The sequence below is a fragment of the Nothobranchius furzeri genome, chromosome 19 (genome assembly GCF_043380555.1).
Source record: "Nothobranchius furzeri strain GRZ-AD chromosome 19, NfurGRZ-RIMD1, whole genome shotgun sequence".
Lineage (NCBI taxonomy): Eukaryota > Metazoa > Chordata > Actinopteri > Cyprinodontiformes > Nothobranchiidae > Nothobranchius > Nothobranchius furzeri.
The window spans coordinates 4328598-4350116 of NC_091759.1; the positions used below are offsets into that span (position 1 = coordinate 4328598).

The window sequence follows — 21519 nt, forward strand, 5'->3', positions numbered from 1 at the left end:
TGTTCATGTTCATGATGGTATTCATAAATCCTTTGAATAACATTCCATGCATCTTTTTTCCAGCCTGTGTTGCAATGCAGGAGATGCCAGACCTCCTACCACCCTTCCTGCTTGGGACCAACGTACCCCAAACCGCTGAACTGCTACATGCCCTGGGTAACCCATTCAGAGCCCTGTAACCTTCCTTCACTTCATGCATCTTGGGTATTTGATTTGCATGCAATGTGTGTGCAGGTGTGTATGACATGCATTCGTTGTAAGAGCTGTGGCGTGACTCCTGGGAAGACTTGGGACATGGCCTGGAACCACGAGCAGGACTTGTGTCCTGACTGCACCGCTCTCCACAAGAAAGGTGAGAGAAGCATCAGGAACCTCCAAGGTTTTCATCACACTTTAGTCAAAGAAGAACCGTTTTTATTTAGAACTGTGTGTTTAGGTTTAAATGCGTGTGTGTGTGTGTGTGTGTGTGTGTGTGTGTGTGTGTGTGTGTGTGTGTGTGTGTGTCAGGTCATTTCTGCACTATTTGCCTCAAGTGCTATGAAGACAGCAGCCAACCCTCAGAGATGATTCAGTGTTTGAAGTGCAGCCACTGGATTCACCACAGCTGTGAAGGACTTTCAGGTACGTGGCTCATTCAGTCAAATTTCTGCTCTCTGATTACTCAGTTCAGTGTTTTGCAAGATCAAAGTAACAAATGCATGCTTTTACCTGATTTTTCCACACTTCAAACCTGATTTTTAATCTTCTCGACGTGAGGTCTGAAAGTTATGTTGATCGCGTTTGTGTTTTGCAGAGGAGCTTTTTGGGCTGCTGCCAAATCAGACGGAGAAGGCGGACTTCACCTGTGCACCGTGCAGACAGAAACACACCGACAAGCGCAGCCTGAAGGAGGAACTGCAGGGCAAACTGAAAGCCGGGCTGGAGGAGGTTCTTGATGTCCTCCTGACCTCCAGCAGCACTCGGCACCTTCTGGTCTGTAAAGAGGTGAGAGCTAAAAAGGTCATATCCAGAGAAGAATGGAAAACATCTTAATCACATTTTTCTTAATTTTTAGGGGGGAAAATTTGTAAATTTGTAAAATTTTGATTGCATTTTAGTGTTTGGAAATGAACGTGATTCCAGCTGATCAGGAACAGCAACAGATCTGTGATCTAAAAGCTCTAGAGAAGAAATTTAGAGGAGATGGCTACACATCAATAGTGAGTTTGTTTTTATTTCTTTAGTTCTGGCTTTACGAAAGCGTCCTTAAGCCTTCTAGGCTAGTTTTACTTTCTGCATCGACTCCTGCGGGTTGCTTTTGTTTAAAAGCTTCTTTTTCATGTTTCCAACTCAGAAATCGTTTCATTTGGACGTCGTCTCTGTGATGAGAAAGTGGATAAAGGAGGAGGAACGTCTCCCCGAGGATGAGAGCCTGGCAGCTCAGTCCCAAGCACACTACATCCAAGTAAGTTTTTCTCCTCTCTTTTTATTTGTTTATTTATTTATTTTTTCTGATCAATCTAAAACCTGGAACTGCATGTTGGAGCTGATCTGACGTGAGTTTTACATTTCCGACAGGTTATGAAGCAGGTTTTCAGTTGTTTTCCGGCATTTCATCTCAAAAAATGGAACTCGTTCTCCGAGGAATTTCCAAGGTGAGTACGCTCGTCCCTAAAACATAATAATTTTTCCTTTTTCTTAGCTTTTTATAGTTTTTTATATAAAAACTGTTCATTACTTTTTAGTGGGATGCTCCCAGAGGCGGTTCTTCCACCTTCTAAGGAGCACAGTTACGCTCAGTGGGTGGAGAGGACATACCAGCCCAAGGACCCACAGGCGGACCGTGTGTCGTCGTCGTTGGACGTCATGCAGGAATCTAGTGCACAGCTCAACACCTCTCTTTGTTCAAAAGGTACTGATGCAGCCTGCTTTACACCATGTGGGATAAGAAGTGTCCGCTGTACAACAAGGAATTAACAAATGCTCATTAAATTCTCCAGAATCCATTAAAACTGAAGATACGAGGCAGTGTGTCCTGTGCCAGCAGTATGGAGATGCCTCCCCCAACGTGAGTTTGTCTTCGCTTTAAAAAAAAAAAGGGCTCGTCTGCCTGGACTAGTCATGTGACTGTAGTTTTAACCTGACAGGAGGCGGGGCGACTGCTGTACTTGGGACAGAACGAGTGGGCTCATATTAACTGCTGCCTGTGGTCGGCTGAGGTCAATGAGCAGGCTGGTGCTCTGCTACAAGTGCACAGTGCTGTCTCAAGGGGGCGCCACTTGGTATGTCACAGTAAAAAAATAATGATGCAAAAGCAGTGGTTGAGTGTAATTCTAATTATTTTTGTTTGTTGCAGCGTTGCGATCATTGTGGGCAGTCGGGCGCCACAGTGGGCTGCTACCTCTCCTCCTGCCTCAGCAATTTCCACTTCATGTGCGCTCGAGTCAACAAGTGTGTGTTCCTGCAGGACAGAAAGGTGTACTGCTATGCACACAGAGAGCTGACCAGTGCAAAGGTGCGGGACTTGGGGCTTCTCTAATTCTGTTTTTAAATGCACACCTGCTTGTTTTTGTGCATATTTTTAGATTATTGTTTATCATTTCAGGTGGTGTCGGGAAAAGGGTTTGAAGTCCCTCGGCGGGTGTATGTGGACTTCGATGGGATCAATCTCAAAAAGAAGTTCCTGACTGGCCTTGAGCCAGAAAGTATAAACATGACAATCGGTAAGCGTGTTAGCCATGAAGGAAGTCGTACTGAAAAAGATGACCAGGGCTCTAACCCCGGACAAATGAGACCAAGATAGAAAACGGCAGCTGGATGGCAGCATCCTGGATGAATATGAATCCATACCAAGATAAATGTTTTGGGAACTGATGACCATTGAAAAGGGAGGAGTACAAAGAAAAGCATGACACCTACAGTAAGGTTGTACAATTGATGGTCTGAGTCTGTCAGATTATTTTTATTATCTTAATGGGTATGAATGAGTCTCACGAATGGGGCATGACATACTTCCAGGTCTAATCAGCATTTTTTTTATTGTAACACCTTTTCTATTTTCCCTAAATGTAAATGTCATTAGAAAGCTAGGATTCTTGGGATTTCAATGGTAAATGCCCATCAAGGACACAACCATAACTGTAGAGTCAGGGTGCGGTTTGTCAGACCACTCAGAAATTAAAAAAAAATGTCTAACTCCGTGCTCCAAGCGTTAAAAGATTGGTCAAAATTGAGCCATCTTAAACAAAAACATATTTTTTACATGAACTCATTCACTGCCATTGACGAGTAAAGTCGTCATTAGCATGTTTTTACTGTGTGGGCGTCGGAACGAGCCCCCGCGCCGAGAGAACAAACATCTCAGCTCTGAAGCCGATCTTCATCCGCATACGTCACACGTCACGTGATCAGGAAGCTGAAAACCCATGTGTTAGGAGATCGTTTTGGGCCGTTCCTGTAAAAAAAAAAGTGAGGCGCGAACCGGAAAAGCTTCTGCTGATCACAATTCAACAACGGATTATGAAAGAACGGATAACGCTCGAAACGCACGGATTCTTCCTGATGTAAGAGGTGAGTCTCCGCTTTGTTTTGCTAGTTTTGGCGTCGACGTCATCCTAGCCCACAACGTTCTGTGACTCTTAAAAAAACAGTAAAACAGTGAGAAGCGCTGGCAGCGAATGAGTTAAGGGTCCAGTTAAGGTACTCGTAAAATAGTTGGTCCAAAACAAGTCTAATGTCCACAATCCTACATAATAGATGGAAGTATTCAAAATGTCCTGCATCTCTTTCTCACCATAACCTGTTAGCATCCCCCATGCTAGGGCAGAATCTGAAGCTATCGGCCGATAGATCACGACAACTGCCCACTATTTTCAGGTTTGCAGGTTTGTAGCTCAGACCAGCAGATGCATCATATAGCAGAGGAAACTTGCAAAACAATGACTTGAGAGGGATTTTGATTGGTGGATCGCTGTATGTCACACCCACAAAAGGTTTAAACATAACCGGAGCAAATTTCGCCCATCGTCATTAGTTGGACTGACAAATATCTGTAAATTTTAACCTGTCACCCAACCTTTAAAGTGAAACACGGTGGTGGCAGTGACTTAATGTGGGGCTGCTGGTGTCAGGGATCCACGTTTTATTAATGTAATTAAAACATTTGTTCTTAAAGGCTAGAGAGATGTTGTAGTTGCAGTTTGTCACCACCTGGTTCCACGCCTATGAGCCTTGGTGCTGTCCTTAAGGTCATGCTAAAATGTTGATGATGTAGTAGTTGTGGGATGTATTCAGGTTTGCAACAACTAGTTAGCATAAAAATTAAGATCTGGTAATATTATTAACCAAATTTAAGAAAACATTTGTTGAAATTGAGAGAATCAATAAGGTATAATCTCACTTTTTAAAGAGGATGCATTCATCCATGTTTAGTTTAAACTCAATCTTTCATCTTGAAGCGAAATGTTGTTGGTAGTGAGCTGAATTATGTGTTTACTCCGTTTCCAGGTTCTCTCCAAATTCAGAAACTCGGAGTGTTGTCTGAGCTGTCGACAGTCGGGAGGATGTTGTACCCCGTTGGTTATCAGTAAGTATGTTCCTCCTGAATGTGTCCTTCACCAGGTTGACAGTGTTTTGTTTGAGTCTGTCCTCCCTGTTCCATCTGTAGATGTTCTCGGTTGTATTGGAGCACCGTGGACCCCCGGAGACACTGCAAGTACACCTGTAAGGTGACAGAAGTGAGCACGCCTCTTCCTGGTGAGGAACAGGACCTGAAATGGGACAAAGAAGAGAACCACACCATTGTCCACAGTCCCAACCATCTCAGAGGTGAGCACAATCCTACAGGTCGCTCCGGTGTTGAGAAGAGCAAAAAAGGAGATAATTTAACGATTTGAAGCTTTTTAATGATTTGGCATGGTTTTCTTTTTGTTGCAGATTCAGATATGGAGTACTCGGACTGTTTCAGCTCCTCTTCCAGCCCAGTAAAGTCCACAACCCCATCACCCAACTCCAAAGCATACGACACAGCAGGCCCTAGAAGTCCTGGCTACTCACAGGCCAGGAGACCTGCAGGGGGATCGTCACGTCCTCTCCCATCGCCGGGTATGTCAATTGTTTAAGTACATTTCCTGTCATATTCTGTATCTTTGGGTACGTTCAGCTGTTTTTCATCATAATGTCTTTGATGCCAGGTTCTGTTCACTACAAGTCGCACCACATCCTGACTCTGAGGGACCTGGAGGACACCCGACGCCCTCGCCGTCTCTCATCAAGAAGACGCTGCAGCTCCTCGCCGACAGAAAGCAACCCGTCTGTCCCGGCAAACCTCCACTCCGTCCGCTCCAGATGTTCCCAGTTTAGCCCCCATCCAAGATCCTCCAACTCCCCCCCGCTCTCACCACAAAATTCTACGTCTCCGATTTTTAACTCCCCTCCTAGATCCAATTCCAGCCCTTCTGCGGGACTTTCGCCCCGACGCGGAGCCATCACTCACTCTCCCAGAGGGGGGCAAAACTTTAAAATCACAACCCCGGTGTCCGCAGAGGTTCCCCAAGACTTCTTGGCATCATCAGAGGCAGAAGATGCAGCTGTGGCCACAACAAACGGGATCTCCTTGGCTCCTGATAACCTGGAGGAGGAGGTGGCCCATCTGATGTCCCAGGAGCTTCCTTACACCGTGTTTGACACAGATGTAGCCGTGGCTTCCATGCTGAACACTAAACTGGAGTTTGAGGAGGCTCTTCTGGCTGAGAATCTGGCTCTCAACAGCGCTAAAGCAGAGGTAGAGGGCGAGGACAATCAGGAGAGGGGCTCTGACGATGAAGACTCGAGACATTATGGGAAGTTATCCCGTACGGTCGTGAGTAACGCAGAGGGCAGCTCTGACGAAACCATTCAGCTTCTCGCGGCCTCGTCAATTTCTCAGCTGGACGGGGCAGATGGTGGGTCGGAGAGCGATGAAAGCGAGGCGCTAGAAGACGAAATAAAAGTTCACTCCATTCCAGACACACCCACAAAGCGTCTGTCTGTAACGCTGACCCGGTTGGAGCCGTTGTATGCTTCGTCACAGTCCAACGCCGAGCAGCAAGTAACAGAAGTCGACAGCCAAGAAACTTTATCCGCTCCGGATTTTCTGGACTCACGTTGCGTAGGAAACGATCTGTCACTGGTGGAGGAGGAGGTCTCTGTGACCACGCCAACGTTTCCAAAGGACGTGTTTAGAAATTCTGCTGCAGATCATTTTGTTTCATCTGTCAGTGACTCCGTAGACATCTTGAGCTCCAGTTCGGATGATGACAAAGATGAAGATAACTTATCATCTGACTCAAGTGAGGTATTTAAAGACGATGAAACGGATCCAGATTTTCACCCGGAACTCGAGTCCAAAAAATCTCCGACGGTAGTGAAGAAGAACACACCCGAGTCTATTCCCAAGCAGGTGTTGCAGAGGGAGAGTTGTCAATTCCAGCCAAACGTCAACAGCCTAACCCACCGCCTCGGACACGTTCCTTCTGCTCCCGCGATGTTCTGTTCAGTCCAGCGTCCGGTCACGTCCCCCATCGTCATCAACGGCCTAAACACTTTGCCTGGTCAAGCCGGTCCCACGCAGGGCAGGAGAATCGCTATTCGCTTAGACACCTCGAAGCCAGGCGGTCAGCCGCAGAAGGAAGTGATCCAGAATCAGGCTGAGGAAGCAAACTCACCCGCTCCACCAGCTCCGGCCCGTCAGGTTCTACTTGTCAACCGTCAGGGGCAGATTCTCCTCAAAGACCCGCTAACAAACACGTTTCAGGCTCTAAGTTCAAACTCCCCTGCTTACAACCGAATAAGTCAGATCGCCAAGATTCTCCACAACAGAAACTCTGTGTCATCTGTTCCTCGTGTCATAATAAAGTCTCCGTCCAGCCCCTCCAACCCAAACGCCACTCCTATGAGCAACTGCGCAACGCTAGAGAAGAAAATCATCGTCAAAATGTTGCCTGTGAAAAGCAGCCTTCTTTCAGCCTCCCCAGCTCCTGTCGGCGTTCAGACTGTTCCCAAACAGAGCGTCTCTAACACCCAAAGAAACCCTGCTCAAGCAATCATCGACCGAGCCATGGCCTCTCATCGAGACGCGTCGAGGCCAAAACCCATCATTCTCGGCAGCAATCGCCAGCGAAAGCTTGGGCATCAGGGACCGCCACAAGTTCCACACATGAACAATTCAGATGAGTCCTCAGTGGGACACTCGAGGTCTTCCAGTGTTTTCAGTAGGGTTAGAGTAAGGAGAATGCCCCCAGTGTCTGAAAGACACTCCAAGAAAAAAACAAAGATTGAACTTCTGAAGGATCTGTCGAGCGAACCGGAGGAGATTCAGGAAGCAAGGTGTTTAAAAATAATAAACTTTTTACATTATATGAATTTTAATCCTTAATATTTTATTACTGCAGTAATAAAATCTAAAACACAGTGTTTCTTTAAACAGGACAAGTGGTGTTAGGATGAAGGCACCAACAGTAAGCGATGTCCTGGATCTGAACCACGAAAGCAAGTCGAACCCAGTCAGGATCATGGCCCCACCACTTCCTGCGTCAAGCAGGTGAACATTATTTAGAGACTTATTTTTAACATGCTACTGGGCTTTTCCACCAGAAACGTAAGCAAAACATAGTACGCAACAATTAGCTGCCTTTCCACATATACCATACCATACTAAGTTTATTTGTATAGCACATTTAAACACGGCATCAGAGCCGACCAAAGTGCTGAACAAAAACACATAATAAAAACAATCAAAAGATAAAAACTAAATCCATTAAAATAGAGTAATTCAAATAGTAAAGAAAAAGAAAAAGAGGATAAGTTAGACTGAATTAAAAGCCAGAGAAAAAAAATGGGTTTTTAAACGAGACTTAAAAAGGGAAAGAGAGGAAGAGAGTCTGATCGGGAGGGGCAAGTGGTTCCAGAGCTTCGGTGCACAAACTGAAAAATCGCGCTCCCCGCGGGACTTGCAGCAGGAGCTAGGGACATGAAGGTGCTGGTTGGCTGGTGAATGAGCTCAGGCAAGTAGCCAGGTGCTGTTATTGAGGGATTTGAATACAAAAACCAGAATCTTAAACTCTATTCGAAGATCGATGGGAAGCCAATGGAGATTTGCCAAAACCGGTGCAATGTGCTCTCGTTGCCTGGTGCCATTCAGGAATTGGGTTGCTGCGTTCTGCACTAGCTGAAGGCGGGCAAGAGTGGAGGAGGAGATACCATATAGCACTGAGTTAGAGTAGTCGAGATGGGAGGTAATGAAGGCATGGACAACTGAATGGAGATGACTCCTTTTAAAAATGGGCTTAACTTTAGAGAGACGCCTCAGGTGGTAAAAACAGGCCTTAACTACCTAGTTGACATGAATGTCCATTTTTAGGTTGGCATCCATCACGACCCCTAAGTTTGTGATATGGGTTTTCAACCCACTTGAAATAAAAGGAAGGGTCAGTTGGGGGCTTGGAGAAGTCTTAGGGCTGAAAATGAAAGTCTCTGTCTTGGCATCAATCAGCAGGAGAAAGTTTTCAGACAGACAGCTCTTCACATCATTGAGACATTCAACAAATGGCTGTAAGGAGTCATTAAGCTTCACAGAGGCATATCATTGGCAATCATCTGCATATAAATGGTAGTCAACATGGTGTTTTTTAAAAATGTCACCCAGGGACAAAATATATAAATTAAATAAAAGGGGTCCAAGAATAAAGCCCTGAGGTACACATCCAGTAGAAAGGTCCGAATAGTGAAAGAAAAATTCATAATTTGACCCTTTTTATTATTATTATTATTATTATAAGTGCATTTTTTTTTTAGACGTCCACCTTCATTACCACAATCCAGATTTGACCTGGAGACGAAAACTCACACATGGGTCAGCTCTCGACACGGCGACCTCTCTGCCTGGGGTCCTTATACAGGTTAATTCTAGTTTCTCCGTTAGGATATTTTACAGTATTTTAAAACATTTTCTTTATATGTGATTCCTGTTTACTGTGTCTTTTGGAATTCTGCAGGCTGCAGCTCAGAAGAAGAAGCTCCAGCTCTGAAACACAGAAAGAAGACGCGCATGAATCAGCCTCACCTGCGCTTTGAGATCACTAGCGACGACGGCTTCAGCGTTATGGCTAACAGCATCGAGGGTAGGGGGTGTTCTTTTGCTTCTTGTTATTTTGTCACAAATTGGCATATGCTCTGAACTAGGGCTGGACGATATGGCCAAAAATTAATATCACGATATATTGAGGATTTCACCTTGATAACGATAAATGGCACAACTACAGGTATGCGCAGAAACAAAAGCTGTCCACTAGATGGGGCTATCACATGTATTACGTTCAGTCACAACTCAAGGTGGTACAGCTTCGTAAAGGAACATGAATGCTGCCAACCTACACACATCTTTTCATCTTTTTATTATCTAATTTATTGTCATGGAAAAAATTTATCACGATAAGAGTCAGGAATTTTGATAACGATACATTTTCGATTTATTGCCCAGCCCTACTCTGAACATGAGAAAACAGCTCGAGACGTGAATTCCCGCTCTCATCGTCGTCATTGCTTCCTTCTCAGTTGCGTGGAGAGCTGTGATTGACAGCGTCCTGGAAGCTCGAGCAGAATTCCACCTGAAGCAGCTTCCTCTGGGCGTGATGAGCGGCCCACGGATGCTCGGTGTCATCCACGATGCGGTCATCTTCCTACTGGAGCAGCTAGAGGGCGCTGCCAACTGCAGGCAGCACCGCTTCAGATTCCACTGCTGCGACGACGTGGAGGAGGAGCTGCCTCTCAACCCAAGCGGCTGCGCGCGAGCTGAAGTCTACACAAGGTGCAGACTAGGGATGTGTATTTTTGAAATTCTGGCGATACGATACATATCACGATACAAGGGAGATGATGCGATATATCACAATATATTGCGATACATTCAGTCAGACGTTACAAGCAATTCTTTTTACTGAATTTATTGTAAGAATGTTCAATAAACAGTCCAAACTGATACGTAACATGTTTAACATGAGGTATCTGAACCATGATGGAGGGATTTACATTTCAGTGGTGGAAACAAAACCCGCTGCACACTGCTGCCAACTAGCGGGTGGCAATTGAATTGCGCAAAATGAAAAGAATATACACATATGTTTGCATCTAAATTCTTTCAGGAATTAGATACACAACTTTTCAATATCGATGTAATAATCGCAAGAAAAAATATCACGATATATTGCCATATCGATATTTCCGATACACGTCTTTTGAATATCGATATAATATTGCTGGGGGAAATATCACGATACATTGCCATATCGATATTTTCTTACATCCCTAGTGCAGACACACTACTTTTCTTAACGCCGCTGTAAAATTCTTTAATTAAACTTGTTCTAATTGTTTTTTTTTGTTTGTTTCTTCAACCAGGAAAGCAACGTTTGATATGTTCAACTTCCTGGCGTCGCAACACAGAGCGCTTCCAAACTTAGTTGGTCAGTTTGATGAAGACGATGATGAATTTCCACTGAAAGGTTCAAGGTGAGTTAAGTAAATAACCAGCACTTGACAACTCTATACAGAAAAGTCCTGAGAGGACAAAATGTTGATTTTAATTTTGTCCACCAGGCGAGCTACTAGCTCCGAGCTCCCCATGGCCATGAGGTTCAGACACCTGGAGAAGATCTCCAAAGAAGCCGTGGGAGTTTACCGGTAAATTACAAGAACCAATATCAAAAAACAATCTGGAGTTTTGATCCATGATCCAATAAAAAACAAATTGTTTCGTAGGTCTCCAATTCACGGCCGTGGACTTTTCTGTAAACGGAACATCGAGGCTGGGGAGATGGTGATCGAGTACGCCGGCACAGTCATTCGCTCCGTCCTGACAGACAAACGGGAGAAATATTACGACGGCAAGGTCAGTAAAAGTTCTCACCTGCAGCTGTTGCAGCATCAACATTAAAGAAATGAACCATTAAGACGTTAATGTTGCAGCTTTCTGCTTTGGTCTCTGTTCTTTGGCTCAGAATGGACAAATGGCCACCAAATTCACAAAAATTGGATTTCTCCTCCTTGAATTTAAATGTTTAGTGAATAAAAATTCAAACTACTGAGATTATTTATTCACTATGCATTTTATCCTATTTTATACCAGTGTGTCTGTTACGAAAGTTTCATATATTCAAATGACTTCTGAATTAGACCTAAAAAAAAAGCAAAATATAAACAAAAACCTCTTAACAGCGTAGCTTTTAATGAATTCCAGGTCTAGTTTTTTCTAAAAATGAACTTTTCTTAAACAAGTATAATAGTACTGATTTAAGATTAACTTACAGTAAATATTTTTATTTAGAAATGTAAATTTACAGATTATTTGTTGTAGATTTAAAAAAAAAAAAGCTTTTTAAAATATAGGCCAAATTAAAGTTTTTCAAATTGAAACATTGCTGTGAAGGACTGGGCATATGGCCTAAAATTAATACCAGGATACTTTGAGGATTTCCCCTCAGTAACGATAAATGGACAACTACAGGTATGTGCAGAAACGAAAGCCGTCCACTAGATGGGGCTGTCGCATGTATTACATTGAGTCACATTTTTACGAGAGTCAGGGTGTTGCAGCTTCTTAAAGGGACATGAACGCAGCCAACCTACACACATCTTTTCCATTTTTTTTATTATCAGATTTATTGACACGAGAAAAATTATCACGATGACGGTCAGAAAATTCGAAAACGATAAATTTTCGATTTATTGCCCAGCCCTACTGTGAAGTCTTGCCCGTTTATTTTTTCCTCTGCGTCTCAGCTTGTTAGAACAGTTCCACAGCTCAATTTTTACATCGCAATTGGTAAAAAATATCCATTATGTGTGGGCAGAAAGGAAGGTAGGTCATTTTTGCTGGAAATCGCCTTCATAGAAGCGAAAAATGAAAACATGGAGCTAAACATGTATTTATTTTATACTTTTTATTTTTTTGCATCAGGGCATCGGCTGCTACATGTTCCGCATCGATGACTTCGACGTGGTGGACGCCACCATGCAAGGCAACGCAGCCCGCTTCATCAACCACTCCTGCGAGCCGAACTGCTACTCCCGCGTCATCAACGTGGACGGTCGCAAGCACATTGTCATCTTCGCCCTGAGGAAGATATACCGGGGCGAAGAGCTCACCTACGACTACAAGTTCCCCATCGAGGACGACGAAAACAAGCTGCGCTGCAACTGCGGAGCCAGGCGATGCCGCCGCTACCTTAATTAGCACAATTGCATAAAATCCACAAACTTTTTTTTCCTTATGTGAAGTGCTCATGAAGCCACAAACCATTTTTATGTCAAATCCAGTCGTTTTTGCAGTCAAACAAACCAGAAAAGAGCCAGAAATATTAAAAAAAACTATTTCCAGAGTGCAGGGTAAGTTTTGCAGTATTCCTTTTTAGATTAGAGTTACTATTTCACACCCACACTCTTTCAGGTGCTGGCCTCTGGGTTCTCGGTGGGTTATTACCCACACCTACTAACAGTGAGTGCGAGCAGAAGCTGATTGCAGTCATTACTTTGTAAAGAGGGATTCATTCCTGTGCTGTGAGACGTAGCGCCTCTGTACACTGATCAGAGGAGGAGGATGAGGAGAATTTATTCAGCACCTTACTTTGACACGACCTCCTCCGGCGAGCATCGCCGTCACAGCAGGCAGGGCACGTTTTCGTTCTCACACAAAGTAAACACATTGCACTCGAAGCACCTTGTGTACATTTGTAGAGCAGCTACGTTTTAACTTCGCTCTAGTGAGCAAGGACTTCTGTATTTTAGGTGCTGGTGATATTTGTCCCCTAAAAGTTGTTTCTTTACTGGACGTCCTGTTTCTCCTCGGCTTGGTCTGATTTTTTTTATTTGTAATGGCAGAAATGCTGTCATGTTTTATCCCACTGTCTGTTAGGTTTTTGTGTGTATTTTAAGACTCATGAGGGAAAATGTTTCTTGTTGCAGGGTTCAACATGAATATAATCTTGCTCTGAAATCCCTTATTTTGTATATTTGAACAATAAATGTTTATTCCACCAACTGATGGAAATGTCTTTGAGCTTTTATACTAATTGAATAACAGAGGTTAAGCTTTTTGTTCCTTTTCTCGCCCATCTCAGGTGTGCTATCTCAAAGGTGTTATGAAGCAAATTTTTATTTAAGTACACAAAGGTGGCTCGTTCTTACATTGGTCGGTTTTTATTATACAAAACTAACATAAAAACAGTCCTTAAAATACTAACAATGTCCACAAATCACATGTTTTGGCTTATTTATGTCCAATAAACGAATTGTTGAAAAGGTTTGATTAATCTTGCCAATGTTTTCTCCAAATTGTACTGAATAAATGAAATTTAAAGGAATTTCTGAGAATTATGTAACTTTATTAGAGCATTAATCTTTACAAACTTGTTGAAACAAAGATGTGAAATTTATCTTTCATGACATTTGTTATAATTTAAAAACTAATCATCTTGGTTTTTGTTCAAACTCGTCAAGTACGGAAGTGTAAGCGCTGCCACCCACACAATAAAATTAACACGGTATGCGATAATTTTAATATTTCAAACTATACTTTCATGTCTGTACAGCGCACTATCATGTTTTCACAATATAATTGTAAGAATGGGAAATTAAATTGTACAAATGTGAAAAGTTGTTGGAACGGAAAAATTATCACGTGACATTGCTCTAATTAAATTTTGCGTGGGTGGCAGCTGTGCTTCCATAATGGAGAGACCCCCTAAAACAAAAATGTTTGGAAATAATACAAATCCATTTTTGTAAACATGACAAATATTTGGTGCAATATTAAATAATTAAGAATATGCTCATTTGCATCTCACAGGAATAAATTTGCAGCTCCTTTTATAAATTTCCTGAAGGTTGATGCCACACATTGGGGGGGGGGATCTTGTCCCAAGACTTATTTTTTTTTATAAAGCAGGTGAAGTTTCCAAATTCTAACAAAATGTTTTATAGTCATCTAAATTTAAAAAAATCCCAACTTCAGGTAAAAACATTTTCATAATAAAAAAACTTTAAATTTCTAGTATTTAAGGGTCAAATATTCACCTGTGTGACATTGTCAGCTAGGGGTGTGTATAGGGAGACTAAAGTGTCCACCCCTTCGGCTCATGGGTCCGCTGACAGAAAAAAATAAATGTAATGTATGTGAACAGGGCTATAAATTCATTTTCTGGTCCACTTTGCCTCTGCGCTGAGTCACACATTTGTTGTACTTCACTTTAACTGAAAAATAATTGTGTGTTTTGACTATGTTACATAATCTGAGATTTATCGGTTCGTACAAATTCTTAATTAAAAATACTACAAATTGTATGACTTCACAACAGAATCTCTTTTCCTCAAATGTAGCTGCCTACATGGCCAGATTTATAGTGTTTTTTCCACGTTTAATGCTCCTTTTTACATCCAAGAAGGATCCAAAGCGTGCTAAACTCACAGCAATTTTTCTTCTTTTTCATCTCCTTGTCTGGTTTGTTGACATAAATTTGGTGAGACGAACAGTTGTAGTCCTCTACGTGTTTTTACACAAAAACTGAAGTAAATTTTGCTGCCTGTCGAAATTGAGCGTTTTTCTGGCATCAAGATGTGTCCTTAAAATCCATGGACATCATAGCACATATCAAACAGGATCAGAAAATAACTTTAGTCTGTCCGTAGAGTCTCCAGGTCATTTTATGGCAGTAGGGGATCAAAAAGTCCAGAAACAGATGGGAGTGATTGGGCTCCAATAGGGTTGGTGATCGTGACATCACCACAGCCACTGGTCCTTACTTGTTTATCGTTATTGTTGCAAACAGCGTGCTCAGTCTTGTTCTTTAATCTATTATTCAGTTGATATTACGCAACTATGGTAAACTGTTGCTGTGTTGTGGGGGGCAACGTGCGATCGCCAGGGAAAACTGACTAACTTCACCTTTTTCTTGCTTGGAGGTATAATCACAAAGACCAAGTATCTAATGTAACAAATTCTAGTCTTTCATATGGATCCAAACCATTTATAATGCTGACTTTGTTTATATCCCGCTCCCTGGCTTCCCTGTGTAACGTACTCCATTCTGAATCCTTTTCAGGATTTTAACTTATTTAACACTTCCTTTCTCCCAAATCTGCGACACACTGTTTGTTTTCACAGTTTGTTTACACTCGTAAGGCCAATATGTCTGCACAAATAACAGAACGCAATTTCATAATTGTGTCTTATCCCGAGCCCTGTTAACAAGAAACTGGCGATGCAATACACCGCGATGCATGGGAGACGATATATCACGATACTAACAGCCATTTTTAAGACTGAATTGATTTTATTGGAAAACTCAGACCAGACAAATCCAAATCACATCCATGGTTGTTGCCAGATCTCATTGTTCTGTCACAAAGAAGGCAGTAACACTACTGCCACCTAGCAGCTGGAGTTTGAAGTGCACCACAAAAGAAAAACAGTTAACGCTTTTATGTGACTTCTCAATAATAAAAAAAATCAATACACTACTTTTAAATGTCGATTCAGTGTCATAACATAGTGATATTTGAGTGCATCATTAATTTCTTACATCCTAGTGTCAGTACAGAGAACTTTATACACGAAACAACTGAAAGGGATAATCTACACAAAAAAAACACAATGAAAATGGTCATTTTACTTAATTTGGGTCAAGGGTTGTGATATATTGTACAAAGTAAACTTTGCTCCACAGAAAACACTTAGTTGACGGTTAATTTTGACGCCTTTAAGGGTCTGGAACCAGAAGTTGAGGCACATCCATAATTTTTTGTCCCAGTTTCATCAGGTTTGAGATGGTTTACTGGGAATCGTGTCAAACGTTCCGGCTGTTGAGATGGGAAATGTGCCGACTGTTGCTAGATAAATAATATTCACATATTTCTAAATAAACATTCACACACGTTTCTGTCTTGAAAAAAAAAACTTGCTTTTGATATCAAGTCTTTAATTTACTCCTGTTTGACTGGAGATCAGTGTAACAGCTGTTTACATAAATCAAGAACAGCCTGAAGTGGCAGCGAGCCTCATTTTTAACACCAGTCAAGGTCTTCCTGCTGCCTTTGCCCATATGGCTTTTTCCCATCAGTGTTCACCTCCCAGACTGGCAGGACCAGAGTTTAAAAGGAGCTCCAGTGTGGGCGGTTTCCACATTCACACACCATGAAGGCTCTGGTATTCCTGGTGTTGCTTGGAGCAGCTTGTAAGAAACAAACCTTTTTTTTTGTAACTTTTAGGACATACATTTGTATCTTTGCTCAAGCATTCTCATTTTCTTCATGCAATACTTAAAAAGTCATTTGGTTTGTCAGTTGCTGCAGCCGAGGATGACAGAATTGTTGGAGGATACCAGTGTCCGAAGAACTCAGTTCCCTATCAGGTGTCTCTGAATGCTGGATACCACTTGTGTGGCGGATCTCTCATCTCCAGCTTGTGGGTGATTTCTGCAGCTCACTGCTACAAATCGTAAGTCACACTAAGAATGAGCAGCTCTAAGAAACAAATTTAAAAAACTCTACTTTTAAGTAGTAAAGCCAGGCTCTCGATTTTACCAGTCGGTCTACGTCCCAATCCTCACCTATGGTCATGAGCTTTGGGTAATGACCGAAAGAACGAGATCGCGGATACAAGTGGCCAAAATGAGTTTCCTCCGTAGGGTGGCCGGGCTCAGCCTTAGAGATAGGGTGAGGAGCTCGGACATTCGGGAGGGACTCGTAGTAGAACCGTTGCTCCTCCGGATCGAAAGGAGTCAGTTGAGGTGGTTTGGGCATCTGGTTAGGATGCCTCCTGGACGCCTCCCTGGGGAGGTGTTTGGGGCATGTCCTGCCAGCAGGAGGCCCCAGAGTCGACACGTTGGTGAGGTTACATCTCCAATCTGGTCCGGGAACGCCTTAGGGTCCTGCCGGAGGAGCTGGTGGAGGTGGCTGAGGAGAGGACGGTCTGGAGCTCCCTAGTTGGGATGCTGCCCCCACGACCCGGACCCGGATAAGTGGAGGAAGACGATGACGACAACTTTTAAGTGACTTCTAAATCATTTTTCTTCACAGGAGCATCCAGGTGCGTCTTGGCGAGCACAACATTGCCGTGAATGAAGGAACCGAGCAATGGATACATTCAGCAATTACAACAGCTACAACCTGGACAATGACACCATGCTGATCAAGCTGATCACCTTGCCACCCTCAACAGCTATGTCCAGACCGTGTCCCTGCCCTCTCGCCGTCCTGTGGCCAAAGAAAACTATCTGGTGTTCGCATGGGGCAACACGTCAGCTAACGGAAGTGAGTGAAGTCAGCAAGGAGAAGGTTAAAATCAACAAAATTGAAGCTTATCAGCATGAGCTGGAATTAAAGACTGATCTAATCAAAGATAAGAGAAAGGCACGATCTACCTTCGTTCCTGTGCTATTTAAAGAAGTTTATTTATGATTTATTAGATGTAAAATCTAAGTTTCTCCCTCCCACTACACAGGCAACTACCCTGACAGACTCCAGTGTCTGAGGCAGCCAATCATCGACGACCGAATCTGCAGGAATGCCTACACCCAGCTCTTCACAGACAACATGGTGTGCTCCGGTTTCAGGCAGGGCGGCGCCAGCAGCTGCCAGGTGAGTTTGGGAGCTGAGCACAAGACCAAGCAGAGTGCTTATGTTGTAATTCTAAACAGAACATTTGACTGCTCCCGATTTTCACTCATTGTATCATAAAATATGAAGTTATGAAGAATACGCGATAAAGTTTGGGAACCACTAACATTTTGCCATCAGATTAATTCACCTAATTTCACAGCAGTGGTTCTGAAAATACTGTTTAAATTTTGAATTCAAGAGAATCAAATCTCTTTTTTTGGCGTATTTCAGGGTGACTCTGGTGGTCCTTTGGTCTGTGGCGGTCAGCTGCAGGGAGTCGTGTCCTGGGGTTACGACTGCGCCATGCAGGGACACCCCAGCGTCTACGCTCGCGTCGCGTGTGCCGCTACAACAGCTGGATCAACTCTACCATGCAGAACAATTAAATGCTTGTGGTTAAATATACTTCTGTTAATAAACTGTGTTTAATTCCAATACTCTGCAAGCATAGTAGTGGAAATAAATAATAGCATATACTTGGATCTATTGGTTTTGTTGTTTTTCTTTGACAGATTCATGCTAACATGCAATTTTTTTCCTCAATAATTCACCTTTTCATGTTTTTATGATCAAATAGCAACATTTTGTTTTTATTATACTGTACCATAGATTCATACTTGTCTATGAAATGCCTTTTCTCCCATGTTACAGTAGGATCTGGATTGATATGGGAGGCAAGCAAACTTGAGTAAATAAGCTGTATAAGATAAAGTTTTTCGCTCGTGTGTGTACTCTGAATACTTCCCTCAGACGGCGCTTTGTAAAATTCTTTGTTTCTTGTTTGCTGTAGCGACCTGAGCACACATGAGAGAAGATAAAAAGATAAAGTAGGACTCTAATGTGTCCAAAACAAAACAGGAAAGCAATAAATACACAAAACTGCTCTGCAAACACAGGTATGACACAATATTTACAGGCTTTGTGTAAGGAAATAACAGTAAACAGGAGCATCTGTAAGAATGTGTTTTTTGGTATTTTGTTTTTATATAATGAGGGCAACATTGTGAGCTGTCGCCATTTTCCCACCTTCAAATAAAAAGTGTAAAAGAAAGTCCCACATTTTAAATAAAGAATTTACAGCAAAAAAACTAAATGTTTCCCACGTTTCAAACCCACCTGACCAGCAAACCTGTCCAAATCCCTCTGGCTCTGTGGTGTGAGTGGACGACCTCTATTAGCACAAAAAAAAAATGTTTTAAATCAAAAACTCATTCAAATCATCACACTATTTTCCTCTGAATCCACGTATATTACCCATTTGGGTCTTATTCCACAATCTTGAGGCTCTCAAGAGCCTGGAAGACCTTCTTTGCCACGTTCCTGGAGCCTATGATGAAGTGGGCGGGGCATACACCGTTCCTCTGACGCCCACCCTAGATCTTGATCATTGAGCCCACACCCACACCCCCTCTCAGGTACAGATGGCGAGCAGTAGATGCTGGGCTACATGCAGAAAAAAAAGCGTTCACGCTATATGTTGCAATATGTACCTGTTTGGTTTTATCACAGGAAAGACGTGAAATCTTAAATTCCAACTTATCGCCTGTGTGACATTTTTCTGATATGTACGTCTTGTAGATTACGTCCACATCCGCCAAAGGGATTGTGTGCTTTTACTGTAAATATTGGATACGTTTTGGAACATGTGAAAGACCTGTTTGACTTTACACAATGATCTGTGGAGGTAAATGCTACATGCTAAAACGCTAAAAGCTAAAAATGCTAAATCTGATTCCTTAAAATGATAAATGATAAATGACCCGCACTTGTATAGCTCCTCTCAGAGTAAGGACTCCAAAGCGCTTTACACTACAGTGTATCATTCATCCATTCACACACACATTCACACACTGGTGGGGATGAGCTACGATGTAGCCACAGCTGCCCTGGGGCGTGCTGACAGAGGCGATATACGGGGCTCTATTATGCATAGACACTTTTGTTTCATCTGATTTATTTTTTCTAAAATCTTAGCTGCATGTGGATAAATAGTTAAATCATATGAAACGGTTGTTGTGTAACCAACCTGCCCTGGTGTAAAACCAGTTGTCATCACAGGGGGCAAGCTCCTTGTGCCTGACGAGCTTCACCGTGACAACCCACTCAGGAATCTCCAGTTTTCCAGATCTGAAAAATCAAACACTGATTGGACTGTTTGTCTGCAAATAAAAGGGATCTGTGTACAATCTTACGTTCAAATACAGCAGTTTAGAAACAGGCAGGAGGATATTTTTCTCAATGAAACATAAAAAGATTAATTTGTTTTGTGATTCAGCCAAGATTGAAGAGATTTCATGATAAAAATACCCTTAAGCACAATGACAGATTGTGTTTTTACAGTGAAGCGTTGAGCAGAACTTGGATCTTTTCATTGAGAGAACACAAATCTACTTCACAATCAAAGAGGATGTCACTGATTTATGAGATGAGAAGAGTGACACAGTACTCGAGATGAAAAGACGCACATTAAAGAAAAACAAATGGTGGATTTTTAAAAGAAAAACCTCAGCAGCATTGAATTAAATTGTAAATAATGTGAAACTGTGAAAAAAATTAATAACAAAAAATAAACTCACCCTGTCATTTATAGAATACTAAGGTGTAAACAAAAAATCATAACTGAATTAAACCATAAAATTTCACAAATATTCAGAAAGCTGTATATGTTGGTCAAAGGTTGAACATTCTCTTAGGATTTGTTTTTATTCATGGTTTCATCAATAACAGTAATTCATGCACATTCAGTATTTTCTCTACAATCTTGGAAATCAACAATACGTTTTTTCTGACAATTATAAGATGGTGTTTGTGTTTTTATGTCAGCAAAAGTTTTGGTCATTGGAACTTTTCAATGGATGCTATTACTTCCTTTCCTTTTGTTGAATCATGACTTTTGACCTAAACTTGAACCAGATTTGGCCACACTGTTTAGACATGTCTTGTGTTCTCTTTATTTTTATTTTAGAACAGGACATGAAGTATTGCTTTTTGAGATCTTGTAGTCTACTTCATGTTGTTGGTTAGGTTCTATTGAAGTGATTTCTTAATCCTACAAGTCTGAAAGTAATCATGTTTGTGTGTGGCTACCGGGATAGATTTACAGCTAGTTCCCCGGTGGTGATGTCAAAAACTGGGAAATTAGCATGCATAAGGAGAGCAGAAGAGCAGATGCTACTGGAGGAGCATCGGCTTTTCTCCGAACCCCTCCTGGATATCGGAGCTTCTCAGCTTATAGCAGCCTGAGTGAGGGGTGGGTAGGCATGGCCAGCCTAGCTTGTTTTCATAAAAATGAAATGTACTGAAAATGTGAAGGCTAAAATTACAGGGATTATGTGCAAAGAACTTCATGAACATGTTTTATATGGTCCATAGAATCATTTTAAATAAAGAAAAAAGTTATAGTTTGTCTCCTTTAATAAATTATATCATTAGAAAAACCAGTTTTCTATTTAATGCGGTTGATTTATATTTTGTATTTGTTGCTTTGAAACATTAGAATGCAAAAATAAAAATAAAATAAATAAATGTAAAAAACAAGAAATATATATATATATAAGAAGAAGTAATTTTTATGTAATTAGCATGTCAGTTGCTCTCTATGCACTGCTCTTCATTAGCCCATTAGCTAACTGTCAGGTCACGTGAACATTGGTGTCTGGTCTGAGTGTTTGACTTACATTTTCAGAAAAGCTGATAAAACCTTAACAAAAAGTCTTGCTGGTTGACATCTTTCACCGTTACACTGGGCATCTAAAAGGCAAATTGGAAACAAGGGTGAGTTAAAAAATAAGGGAAGCTTTTAATTGATGCGCACGACGCAGCAGTTGGAGCATTTCCCCCCTAATTTTATCT

General features: G+C 42.0%; 1 protein-coding gene and 2 pseudogenes across 4 annotated transcripts in view; 2 read left to right on the forward strand and 1 right to left on the reverse strand.

Annotated features, from left to right (window-relative positions):
- Nucleotides 1-13054, forward strand: part of kmt2ba (lysine (K)-specific methyltransferase 2Ba) — a 37131-nt gene extending 24077 nt beyond the window's left edge. For 3 of the 4 annotated variants that reach the window (XM_054745141.2, XM_054745142.2, XM_054745143.2), the window contains exons 13-36: nucleotides 64-156; nucleotides 235-352; nucleotides 508-621; nucleotides 794-984; nucleotides 1098-1199; nucleotides 1334-1444; nucleotides 1558-1634; nucleotides 1725-1891; nucleotides 1980-2047; nucleotides 2127-2261; nucleotides 2336-2494; nucleotides 2585-2702; nucleotides 4486-4564; nucleotides 4646-4806; nucleotides 4915-5082; nucleotides 5172-7344; nucleotides 7445-7558; nucleotides 8812-8915; nucleotides 9012-9137; nucleotides 9571-9823; nucleotides 10414-10524; nucleotides 10612-10695; nucleotides 10774-10903; nucleotides 11972-13054. In XM_054745141.2, the coding sequence (XP_054601116.2) occupies nucleotides 64-156; nucleotides 235-352; nucleotides 508-621; nucleotides 794-984; nucleotides 1098-1199; nucleotides 1334-1444; nucleotides 1558-1634; nucleotides 1725-1891; nucleotides 1980-2047; nucleotides 2127-2261; nucleotides 2336-2494; nucleotides 2585-2702; nucleotides 4486-4564; nucleotides 4646-4806; nucleotides 4915-5082; nucleotides 5172-7344; nucleotides 7445-7558; nucleotides 8812-8915; nucleotides 9012-9137; nucleotides 9571-9823; nucleotides 10414-10524; nucleotides 10612-10695; nucleotides 10774-10903; nucleotides 11972-12247 (5232 nt within the window). In that variant the 3' untranslated portion in view covers nucleotides 12248-13054. The remainder of the gene's footprint in view (nucleotides 1-63; nucleotides 157-234; nucleotides 353-507; nucleotides 622-793; nucleotides 985-1097; nucleotides 1200-1333; nucleotides 1445-1557; nucleotides 1635-1724; nucleotides 1892-1979; nucleotides 2048-2126; nucleotides 2262-2335; nucleotides 2495-2584; nucleotides 2703-4485; nucleotides 4565-4645; nucleotides 4807-4914; nucleotides 5083-5171; nucleotides 7345-7444; nucleotides 7559-8811; nucleotides 8916-9011; nucleotides 9138-9570; nucleotides 9824-10413; nucleotides 10525-10611; nucleotides 10696-10773; nucleotides 10904-11971) is intronic. The other variant, XR_011517330.1, reaches the window with a different exon arrangement.
- A 208-nt stretch (nucleotides 13055-13262) lies between these two features.
- On the forward strand, nucleotides 13263-18933 carry LOC139061468 (trypsin-like; annotated as a pseudogene).
- Nucleotides 18387-21417, reverse strand: LOC129164588 (small ribosomal subunit protein eS19-like; annotated as a pseudogene).
- Between the last annotated feature and the right edge of the window lie 102 nt (nucleotides 21418-21519).